The 13038-nt window shown below is 38.2% G+C and overlaps 1 protein-coding gene across 2 annotated transcripts in view; it reads left to right on the top strand.

The window, feature by feature from the left end:
* LOC148371056 (growth factor receptor-bound protein 10-like) overlaps window positions 1–13038 on the top strand; it is an 80363-nt gene that overhangs the window by 3576 nt on the left and 63749 nt on the right. For both annotated transcript variants that reach the window (XM_088328930.1, XM_088328931.1), the window contains one exon: window positions 6834–6941. In XM_088328930.1, coding sequence (XP_088185056.1) covers window positions 6891–6941 — 51 coding nt within the window. In that variant the 5' untranslated portion in view covers window positions 6834–6890. Of the gene's footprint in view, window positions 1–6833; window positions 6942–13038 lie in introns of those variants that run through there.

The following is a 13038-nucleotide window of genomic DNA, read 5'->3' on the forward strand; positions in this document are numbered from 1 at the left end:
TTAAAAGAAATATCATTTTCTGTGCTCGTTTTTTTTTTTGTGAGTACTGAACCTTCCTGTTGTCCTCGGGTCAAAATGACACGCCGCTGTGTTGTTTAATAATTCCATTGATTTATATTTTATTTAACTTTAAATGTTCTTTTTCAAGACTGGTCGCAACAGTCTAAAAATAACATTTCATTTTTTTTACATTTCCACGTAAGCTGTATTTAAAAAAAAGTACAAAAATGTTTCTTAAAATGAAAAACGACACGAGGGTTAATCATATCGACATGCTTTTTCAAGGAAAACATCGCCCTCTTCTGGGGATGCTTTGTTAGAGTTTCTGTCTGCTCTCACAATGTTCAAACCGAAGCGGGTTGCGATTACGCAATCGCACAACGTCACATCGCAATATCGGTTAGATTTCGGTTCAACGTGCAGCCCTACTACGTAATATAATTAAGTTTTTCAATATAGATATGCTTGATTACATGTGTTCTAGTTGTTTATATTTATTGTCACTGTCCTGCAGGCAGTTATTGTACAAAGTAGCATCCTTGCTAAAATCAAGAGTATGCGCAACCTCCTTATACAGTGCTTGATCTGGTACTCCAACTAAGCAAAGTTGTACCCAATATCCCGTTTCAGCGAATTCAACAAGATGGCCTTTGACCGGCCTACTAAAACGCCTTCCCCCTGCCCTAGCTTGAGCTCCCGGGAAGAGTACAATTGCTGCCAAGATTTTACTATTTGTTTTACAACAACAACATGTGCAAGAATAACCAAATCCGTTTCGACCTTTGACAAAAATCCAACACGTGATTCTACTTAAGGGTGTACTATTAAAACATTAAAATAACACCTGTTACATAATACATAAAGCCATTTTTCTGGTGATATGTTTTCCAATCATTATTGGTTGTGTTTGAAAATACCGTAAAGTTCGGACTATAGGCTGCGAGTTACCTCGGCTTATATTGATGCTTATATTTTTAAATAGTCATCATATCTTTAATCCCAAGCGTTTAGGCTTTCTAATCGTATGTGGCATGACGTATATCAGTGACTGGTGACATCGTACAGATCAAAAATCTAGAGGCCCACCGGTGGGCCGTTGGAACGTTAAGGGGTTAAGGTACCATATTTTGTTAAAACTTTTCTGTGTACCATCTTTCCTTGTAAATATGTCATGTTTCAATTTGGGCACTTGCGGCTTATAGTCAGGTATGGCTGAGTTTTTCCTTTAAAAATGTACTTGGTGAGGCTTATAATCAGGTGCGCCTTATAATGCAAATTTTATTGTAGTCAAATTAATGGGAATGTACTTCAAATTAAGTTATGAACTAGAAGGTTTTGTTTCTTTTCTGCTAATGTCAGGATTTTATCTAATGTATTTTCCAGACTATAAGGCATACCTAAAAATCCCAAATTTTCCAGAAATGTGTAAGTGTGCCTAAAATCCGGTGCGCCTTATAGCTAAAAAAATACAGTAAATTTAAAATGGCCTTTGTTCACACACAACCTTGCGGCCTACAGCAGAGATGTTTTACAGCACTTAAAACTTTTACAGAAATGTTCTTACCTCATAAAGGCCATACAGGCCCAATGATATTCTTTTTTTTTTTTTTAATATATTGCTCTACTCTTACACTTGTTGGAATAACATAGATGCCGTGGGAGCCAAGATTTAGCTTCAGTGATGTTTTATAATTACTCTTAGTTTGTATGTAACGTATTTTTTTGTGTATTATGTGCACTCCTATTTTATGATATTGTAATTTACATTTCCCTTTTTTCAGCTCAAACTTTTATGCAACAGGAATCGAACCCGGGTTACACCACCACTACCTGAATTCGATTCCTGTTGCATCCAATGATTTGCAATTGTGGCCAGCGATAATTGCAAATAATCAATCATTGCATCATTGTAAAACGTGCACCCAAACGAAAACCAGTGCCACAGGGTAGCAGCATTAGACAACAGTGCCATCTAGTGGTCAAATATTATACAACGGGGCTTTAACTGAATACTAACTTTCCAAATTAACACTTTTTGTTACACCCCGATTTCTGCTGTTCAATTATGTATCAATCTGTTCAGAAATAAAATACAATTCGACAATTGCACCCTCACGAGCAATACTTGTTGTGGTTGCATACGTGTGGCGTTATTAATCGCCTTCGCGGCCCATTTAATGCTCGGCATCTTTGCTGGTTGGCCTAGTAAAGCTGAATTAGTCCCATTCTCTCCATAAGGAACCACAAATGTCAGCAAATGTCAAGCACTCTGAGCTTTGGCTTCACTTTCAAAGCCTATTAGCGGTGCGGCTTGCCCTTTTGGCCAGCCACTTGATTGGTGTCAACAGACTCGTAGGCCTTTGCAGCAAATGTGAGACATGCATTGGAGCCTTTAATGTTGAAATCAATCCATTTGGATTATTGAATTATGTTCGAAAGTATTTTCTCTAAAGCACTAAGGGAACATTTTATTTTGTTGTCTTGTTATACCTGCATGTGCAGCACAAGAGTTAAAATCTAAACCAGTCAAATTTCAGGCCAATTATTGATGTATGGCCAGGATTTGAATATAAAATGACCTTTATATTTCCCTCATAAAATACCGTATTTATTCATGTATAACCTGCACTCGTGTATAACTCGCACTGTAATTTTTTTGAAAATACAAGTTTGGTATAGAAAAAGTATAAAATTTTGTTTAACTTTTTCTTAGCTCAAGCTACGCATTGTAAATGACATACGTTGTTGAATAAGTGCAGCAGTAATGCAAATAGTTCATTGATAACCTAAACTACGAACACAAAACCAACAAAAAATTTACAATGTATTTATTCATTTTCCTTTATTGTCCGATTCATCATCAGATACACCAAAGAATTGTTTCCGTTATCGTAAATGGTAAATGGACTGCATTTATACAGTGCTTTTAAGGTCACGGAAGACCTCCCAAAGCGCTTTACAATGCATTTCACACTTATCCATTCACACACACACACACCTACAGCGACGAAAACCATGCAAGGCGCCACACAGCTTATCGGGGTAATCGGAGGTTCAGTGAATTGCCCAAGGACGCTTTTTTGCGTTTATTTATATCTTTCAGAGGGACTTTGTTTTCTCCATTCTCCATTATTCGTCTCTGGAACCGTGAGAAAGAATAGTATGAAAATTGAGATCAAATTGAGTGCTTTTTTTTTGTCATATATATCTCTGATGGGCTATTGGTTAGGACTGTAATATTCTTCTATAACAAAAACTTGAGTTCTTTTTTTTTTTTGGTAGAAACTGATTAATACGGTAAATTTGTCAGTTTCAATTTGTCTGTCTTTTTCATTGTACCATATTTGTCGGGTTATAAGTCACACCAGCCAAATGGTGTATGTATAAGTTGCATAGGACTATAAGTCGCACCCCCCACCCAACTATGAAAAAAAACTATGACTTATAGTCTAGAAAATGCTTTATATTTTTTTTCAGATCATTTACAAAGGTTTGAAAGTTGCTACAAGACAATTCTTTAATTTCTCAATTTCCCTTTCACTTAGGTAAGAGATATTTGGCAATCTGAAGAGTCACATTCTCCCAATTTATATTTACTTGCGCTTGAAAGCGAGATGGAAAAATGATGTTTCCATCTATCAGCTGGTTGTGTGCAAATGCAACACTTACGCATTACTACTGAGCAGAGAATGTATTAAAGATGGCACTTGTGCCCCCTGAAATAGTAAGTGGTGGGGTGCACTAAGTGGCAGTAGGACATATTATTTGAACCAAATGATATCTGTTATATAATATGTACACTAAAGAGAGAGCAAGAAGCCGTGCCAAGCAAGTGAGGTGAGTGAGTGAAAGATTAGTGTGAGTGTGTGTCTGCATGCACGCTCACATTGGCTGAATCTGCGAACGTCTGCTTCCTCCCAAAGATTTGTTGTGTTTGCTGGAGAGGTATGTGGTTTGGGCTTTCTTCACTTCTGAGAAAACCTTGATCGAGAGGTGGCAGCCCATAAAGTGAGCTATTTTTCCATTAAATAGGGCTATTTCCTGCACTTTTAGGTAACATATTCTCAAATTGGCCAGAAAATTTTAGCATCTATGCAGACAAAAGTGGAAATGCATTACCATATTTGTGCAACTATTGACCTGTCAATAGGTAGATTTTGGAAATCAAACTAAATAGCATTGGTAAGTGCACCGAATCCTAACCAACAGGCTGCAAGAAATATGGTTGGTTGTTCGCAACTTCATAACATTTAATGCAACGAGAATCATACCCGGAAAGAGAGCTGGATCCTATCCACTAAATAGTGATACAGACTCACACTATTTTTAGTCACAGTACCAGATATGTTCGAGTAGAGAATATGTTGTTTCAATTTTTCTCAACTTGAACTAAGAATTTTGAGTGACAAACATTTTGAATACGTGCGCCCATGAATATATTTATATCTTACAGGATGACAAAATTAATTGAAGTTCTTTTTATTCATTTCAGAACAAGCAGATTACTTCCCATAATGCCTTCCTCGTCATTCAGTTCAGAATGTTGTGTACTCCGTAAAGACTGCGAGTCGGCTGTACCAAAGACCAGTTTAATACCTGATAATATTCTCGCAGCCTGGCCCGACAATAATATCAAACAATTTGGTACTGTGACTAAAAATATTGAGATGATGAGATAAGACCTAATGCATTTTCATGTGTCATCCGTACCACTAGTGACCTAGTGGATAGGATTAGGCGCAACATGTTGTTGGAGTGTGATGTGGAGGAGTTGTGGGTGTGTTTGGTTGTTGTTTGAGGTGTCAGCGAGGGTTGTTCAAGCCAAGAAAAATCTGATCTTGTACACATTGGTTGTTTTTATTTTCCAGCGGGTCCCATTTCCGGATCAAGTTTTTCTCTGCCTGTGATTTTGTCTCCCCCCTCTTACTTGTTCATTTGACATGGTAACCTTGTTATCCTGCCACAATTATTTCTTTTATTGAAACATTAGTAATGATGTTTGAATAAGTACTGTTTGTAATCTCTAAATTGGGCCATGTTTTTGGAGTGTGATGTCGTGTGTTTGTGTCAATTAAGTTTGTTAAAACCCTTCTTTGATTCCCGTTACATTTGTTCTGCAATTCTAGCGCTTAGTTATTTCATTTACATGCGCCTTATAGTCCAGCCCTTTATATTTGAAAGAAAGATCACAAATACTATTTTTGGGGGTGCATCTTATAAACCAGTGCGCCTTATAGTGGGGAAACAATAGTATTCATTTTCATCAAAAATATATATATTTTTTTTCAAGTTAAGTTTTCTAAAACTTAGCGACAGTCTTTAAAAAAATTGCATGAACACAAAACTCCAACACTGCTAAAGTAGTGCCTGCATGTGTCCGTGTGTGTATATATCAGCTTTCCAAACATAACCTCTCACGTACTCACAACTTGCTCCCTGCTTACTCAAAACAGATAATGCTACACAGTGCAGTCCTATTTCAAGTTCCCTCCGATTCCCCTCCTTCCCTTTCCACACCCACCTGCCCCCCTTTTTTGCCTTGCCATGCGGTCTGCAGGTGGTGAGTGTTCATGTGTTGCTATGGAGGTGGGTGGGTCATGAGGGGCAATAGCAAGAAAAAAGGGGGGAGGACGGTTCTTATTTAGTCTTAAGCCTCAGGCATTGTTTAGGCACTGACTTGTGTGTGTGTGTGTGTGTGTGTGTGTCGTGCACAATTGCTGTGTTTACTTTGGATTTAGCTTGCACATGTTTATCCAAGCATGCACCCTCACTTGCACATACGGACTTCTCTATGGATCCAGCGGGGTGTTGGGTTTGGATCCTTTTGTTTTTTCTAAAAGTATTCCCAGATCCTTAAACATGCAAAATGTGAGGAAATAGTACATGTATTTGCATAAAATCTATACATGTTTCATCTTTAGATTCCAATTATTTTCCAAATTAATGCATTTTGAGGATGGCATGTCTTGTCTTTGTCTTCCTGAGCTCTGATGTCATCGGAGGAAAACCAGCATTCTAGCAAAGCCAGTCGCCATATTGTTTTGTTTGTTAACTGGTCTTAGAAGTTGTGTTTCAAGTAAAGATTTGGTAGTTTTTGTGGAGAATGCCTAGGCTAAGTGTCACAGGTGTATGCAGTAAAGGTACGGCACACGTTTTTAGTCTTTTCACTGGCCGAAAGACAAAAATGTTGCAAGAAATGTGCACAATTTGTGAAAAACACTCAAGTGTGGAAAGGCACTTCCAAGTTGTCGTTGTCTTACTAAATAGTTGTGTGCCAAGGTGAATTCCAAAAAAACTAAAAACTGAAGAATGCAGTTAAATAAGAAATAAACAATCTATCGAGGCAAGGATTATGTTATATTTCCAATTGGCACTACAACTGATTTTTTTCTTTCTAGATACATCTGTCAAGGACATTCTTTGGTCACAATCTACCATAAAATTTGTGTCAAACTTTGCTACAACCTCTTTCGGAGCTCGCATCACTTGTTATGTTAATGATTTTTGTCATTTTTAAAGTGTTGTCTTCCTTCAACTACATCACAGTTCTAGAGAAAACAAGCCGGTTGGGTCAATAATGATAGAAAATTTCTCGGGTCCCCGGCGCGTAGAATTTATTGCAACATATTTGCATAATTGTGAGGAGGAGAATGTGCTCTGTGCGTAATTGAAAAAAAATCTGTTTGGGAATACCTTGAAGCATATGCCAAACACCGATAACACAGAGATATTTTAAGTGATTTTTTGTCACCTCGTTCCTCAATAACCCTGACCCTATTTTTGGCCTTTTGTCTTTGATTTTAATTTAATGCTGGTTTTGGGTTTTTACGCAGGGGGCTGCTGAAACAAGTGGGTATCATTCCCTTTTGAGGGAAGGCTGAACCAACAACATGGCCTTAGCGGGAGGCCCCGACTATTTCCTGTGTCACTCAAACTTTCAGGTGAGTGTATCAACGACAATAGTAAATGCTAGTGTTGGATCATTAGCCACTTAAACATTGGCTTCTGGTAAGTACCGTATTTTCACGACTATAAGGCGCACCTAGAAGCCTTTATTTTTTTCAAAAGCTGACTATGCGCCTTATAATATATGGATCAATATTGAGTCTCAAGGCCTTGCAACTAATGCAAGGAGCCACCGACTTGATTTTCCCTCGTAGGCGAAGTAGTCTGCTGTGTATGCTGGGATATATATACCGACATTTCATTTCCTAAACAATGTGTCAATCATGAATCTGTCATGAATCTGTCACTTTTGGCTAAAGTTATTCAGAGGTAAAGTAGGCGGGTCCTTTTTAGTATTTACAGGCTCACATAGGCTAAATCAGGGTAAAACAAAGCCTGCAATTGGCCGAAAAAGGTGAATGTGAATCACACGTTCGGTTTCTCTACGGCATGGAGAAAACATGTTTTACTCTTCGGTATTTGTAAACAGGCATTATGGGGCTAAACAGACAGCAACAAGCAACGTCTATCGATGCAGATGCTTCTCTGCGGATTTTTTTTATTTTATTTGTTGGCATTATTGCGGTCACTATTTGTCACTATTGGCTAAAGTTATCCGGAAGTAAAGGAAGCGGGTCCTTTTTAGCATTTACAGGCTCGCATTGGCTGAAGCGGGGCAAAACAAAGCCTGCAATTGGCCGAAAAAGATAAATGTGAATCACACGTTAGATTGCTTTACGGCATGAGAAAACATTTTGTACTTGTCTGTATTTGTAAACAGGCATTATGGGGCTAAACAGTCAGCTAGTAACAAGCAACGTCCATTGATGCAGATGCTTCTCGGCGGATTTTTCCTTTTATTTGTCAGCATTATTGTGTGTTCTGGAGTGAGTAAATATTTTACACTGTTGGATTTAATACACCCACGGATGTAAGAGGACCATGGTTGCGTATTATTATTGAACATGATGGCTGCAAGACTACTTTGGTGAGCTACCCAGCTTTATATTTACCCAGTATGTTGTTTCAGATTGATCGTCATGTTTATGTGATGAGTCTATTTTTAAATTCAATTCAATTCAGAGTGTTTATTGTCATTTGCACAGTAAAGAACTAAGTCTTCCTGCACAATGAAAATTTTACTTTGCTGTCCACACAGTTGCCAACAAAAAAGAAAATAGAGACTAAGAAATGGTTGGCATTTCTTGAATCCCAAGTGTTTATCCTTCGTTATGATATGCTAAATAACGCATTTGAGTGATTGGTGACATTGTACAGACACCGTTTCCGTACGTGTCTGAGACCCGCATTTGCTTCTTTGCGAGCCGTCGGAATGCTAAGGGGTTTATAAGTTTGACTGAACTATCTGACTGTTTTGTTGACGTTCCCACTGTCGCGCCTTATAGTCCGGTATGCCTTATGTATGGAAAATATAGGACAGAAAGCTATTTTTGGGGGGTGCACCTTATAACCCGGTGCGCCATATAGTCGTGAAAATGCGCTAAGCGCCACGTCAGAAGTAAAGTACAGTAATAGAAAAGACCGCTGAGCTGAAGACTAATGTGTAACACTGCATCCAAATCAGATGCGGTCCGGTGTCCAAAAGGACGCAATTAAAAAGCATTTTTGTCAGCGTAGTATTATACCAATTTAGATAAACTGGGTTAGAAAATAGTTTTTCTTCTCAACATATTTAACACTTAATGCATTTTATAATCATTAAAACTCTCAAAAATATAGTGTTTTGTTGATTTATCTATCTATCTATCTATCTATCTACCCTGGTCATATCCCTCGAGAGGGGTGACCGACAGCAAGACAAACATATACACAAAAAACAAGAAAATAGAAAAGGGTGATTGATTGGCTTTGGGTGATTTTTTTTTTTTAATTGATTAAAACTGTTGATGTCCAGACATGCCTTACTAAATTGTATTTTTTGCCATATCGCCCATCCCTAACCTGAGCTAAACTTTGATTTCCTACTGCAATTTGGATTTTCTGGTCTACCCAAAACGCGCATGTGGCCCAGTTGTTGGCAGGGTCCATTTTTGGACAAATAAGTTCCTCCCAGTTAACTGAACCTATTTCCAATTCCTACAGAATGAACCTTTTGTTTCTCAACTGCGGGATTTTCTCCACTGAACCACCAGTAATGCAAAGAATTTTTGTAAGGAGTCGGGCGGGAGTCTATAAATAGAGGGCACAACAACAATAACAAGATTGCAGCTTTGTTATACGACTGGCCCGAAAGCTCACAATTGACGGTTCTGAAAGGGATTCTTGCCATTTTTTTCTCTCTCATAACTATAAGGTCACTGCTAACAATTGAACTTATTTGAGAAGTAATTAAATAAGATTTGTATTAGCTTCCAGGAAAGTTACAGTTCTGCACCAGTAAGACTGCAGTGAAAAGTCAATTGAATCCCCATCGAGAGCAGCATTCCTCCAACCTTCATTTAGTGGTGAAAAAAACAGCTAGGCAGTCAGGGGGAGAAAAGTGGGTCGCCACATTGCTATTAGGGATTCACCAAAATTGTTATTTTAGTCTTAAACTGAAAACTTGTAACGCCTGGCATATACAGTATACTTAAACGAGACCTAAAATAACAACATTTAAATAATTGGTACTGACTTGCATAAAAATCATAATATAAAGTTATAAATAAACGACTGGCATATTAGTAGTTGTTGATCCATTTGTTACATACTCATAACAAAAAGGCATTTAAATGCTTTTATGGGGGCATTTTAGCATTTATTGACAGTACAGTGAATAGTGTCAAGAAAACGGGAGAAAGAATGAAATGATGACAATGAGTATGATTATGATGATGACGTGGAGTCCAATGCAACAGTCACCACTCACCTAATTGCCATAGTAAAATAACTGTAATTGTAAATTTAAATTCTCCTCACACACAGCTTAGCACCATCCAATTGACTTGACACAAATAATGTATTTACAGATTGAAACTGCTGCACGTTTGATAGTTAGCTCTGTCGTGTTGGAATGTAAACATTAGCCAAAGTCAAAGTAGACGCTAACAAAAACGTGTAAGCAGAGGGACACCGCAAGTTTTGAAAAATGTCTTAAAGGCTAGGTGGAGCATCATTTTGCCTGCGTCCTCCATTTCCTTCTTGTGTGCAAAAAGAAGAATAAGCAGCTGTGTCTTGCACAAAGTGTACTGGTAAAACATTCCTCCAAATCCCAACCCATAATGTCCTTTTTTAAGCAATTGCATAACATGATAAAGAACATTACTCCGGGCCACATTCCAGGTGTGTTTTCCTCAAGGATGGGCATCTTGTCTGTCAAAGTGAAAACTTTGGATCAAGGCAGTGAAAGCGTCAATCAACTGCCCGTCTTAGTGCGCTCATAAACGTGCACGCAATACCATATCACTGACGCCCGACGTTGGGGTTGAGTTATAGTCTGAACAGGGTCCGAAGGGCGGAAACGAGGAAAGAACCAACAAGCCCGTTTGCCTCTTGCTTATTTCAAAAGTCCACTCAAGCGCCAGCAACGTAGAACATCTGTGTCAGAGCTTGGACTACAATTCCCTCTTTCTTTCCCTCCTCTGAGGTCAAAGGTTAGCGGCTGTGTGCATTGGTCGCCTGGGCAACGCTTTGTGCTCAGGCTTGTGGTTATGCTCTTAAGTAAGTCCAGCACTAGGTTTGCTGAGAGAAAGTAAATGTGGCTTGACGTTTGTTGGAGTGGATGATGCTTAAGTCTTATTAATAATGACTGTCAAGTTCCACTGGATTCTTTACTGACAGTATTATTTTAAATTTCTGTGACGGACTGAATGTTCATTTCTGCTTATAAATTAATAATAATGTTTTAAGATATTCACACACGCCCACACCAGGGCTTACAACTAACAACTAACGTATTTGTTCAGATATTGAATAGAAATGCCCTATCTAAAACGATTTGGGCACAGTGCTCGGTCACTAGGGACATAAATCGCTAAATAAATCTGTGTTGTTTAGGGACAGACAAGTAAATAATAAATTAAAACGAAGCAATCACTTTTTTTCAATCCCTCTAACCAAGAACATTCTCAACATATTCAGTATAACCATAAATAAAACAAATGATATATGCATTTTGTGAAGTACATTCAGTGGTCAATTGCAAAGAACCTTGACGCTTCTCAACAGTTTTAAATCAAATGATTTTAACTACCTCAGTTAGTCGTTTTTAACATTTTAAGAACTGACATTTTTTTTCAGAACATATGCATTTAATTCGAAATAGGTTTGTCAGACACAGTCTGGCGTAATGCTCAAGCTCCTTTTTATAGTGCAATATGCATGTATTAAATGTACAATAATTGTTATTAATGTTACTTGAATGTTATCGAAGCAAGTCAGATTCCGTTTTGTTTTATTATCCGACGCAATCTCCAAATGTTTGCGCATCACCAAGCTACTGCCATGATATGCAAGGTCTGCTTCGCAAACTTTGCAAGTAGCCTTTTTTTTTTTTTTGCCGCCCTCAGGCTAAAATGCTCCTTAACGTCATTTTTGTACGCTTACTTGATGTGGAGGTCGCCATTTTTGTATCATTGTTACACTAAAGACAGATGCTTTTACGCATGAATGACTCTCAGCAGAGATCATATTTAGGCCTCACTCTGTTGGAAATCATGCCTGGCGACAATGATCGACTCTTGTTGACAACGATGATAAATCATTGCAGCCCATATACAGATTGTCGAATTACAATGGAATCTTCACTGACAGCATTATTTTTATACCTGTGGCTAAGCAAATGTTCATGGATTAAGACAATACTGAATCAAGTTCTTCACACACGCCCTCACACGTCGTCAGTTATCAATGTCTGAAGGCGTGTTTATAATACGAACATGGGGTAGTGTTGCTGTTATATCCTTACAACAAAAACTACCCGTCGTGAGTTATTGTCAAAGAACTTGAAAAAGAGAAAATTAGCATTTGTCTGATCTCCAACAACAAATGCAACAAAACAAACTATGATCCTCATTCGTTTCGCTCGATCTTATGCCGCCTTGACAAACATTTCAGTCCCATGGGGTAAATGGTAACAACTGAAAATGACTCAAAATAATAAAAGTAATAACTATCTATCTATCTATCTACCTTGGTCATATCCCTCAAGAGGGGTGACCGACAGCAAGACAACACATACAATAACAAAGAAAATAAAAGGGAAAAAAATAGCAAAAAAAACACACACAAACATTTTTGGACCATGGCAACCCAATTGCCCAAACACCCAAACAAGTTAGGCACCTCGGCACCTAAGTTGGTCATGCTTTCGTCCCTCCGGATGAAACGGGACACCAGAAAGCGGCCATGTCACTCGGGTCAGGGTGACATAACACACTCTTTTGTTCAACAGCAGCTTTCACTGGTTTACCCCTGCCGCATCATACGGGTGCCCAGCCCATCCTTAAGAACGCGTCCACAATCCCACTATCCTTTCACAACACCTCTCTACTCCTTTCTATCACCAACAAGATAAATTCAAGAGTTTGAAAATAGTGAGCATTTTTAAAATTTCTATTTTACTCAATATCTGTGATTTCATTTACAATGCACTTAAACGATACGATTTGTGGCCTAGTCGTTGATGTCCAAATGAGCTGTTGCTGGTTTAACCTTAAACACTTAATGAGATGACTTGCAATTGGGTTTTTGTTTAATTTTCCAATGACCAGACCTTTTGACAACAACTGTAGGTCAAAAATTCTGGTCTTTGAGGGCACCTATTCGGCATGTTTTGATAAGTTTCCCTCCTCCCGCTCACTAATTTCAATCAGACATACCGTAATTGTGTTCTTGTTTAGTTTTCCAATTACCCTATCTTTTAAAATCTGTTATATGAGGGCAACAACTACTGTAGGTCAAAACCTCTGATCTTTGAGGGCATTTATTCAGCATTTTTTGATAAGTTTCCTTCCTTCAACACACCTGATTTAAATCATCGGGATTGTTAGATTTCTGCAAAGTTTGTAATCAAGCTGAATACCTGAATTAGGTATGTTAGAAGAGGCCAACTTTTATTATGAATCTTAGTGTTTTGGACTATGTGGTTTATGT

The sequence above is a fragment of the Urocampus carinirostris genome, chromosome 2 (assembly GCF_059441175.1).
Source record: "Urocampus carinirostris isolate Australia breed hairy pipefish chromosome 2, RoL_Ucar_1.0, whole genome shotgun sequence".
Lineage (NCBI taxonomy): Eukaryota > Metazoa > Chordata > Actinopteri > Syngnathiformes > Syngnathidae > Urocampus > Urocampus carinirostris.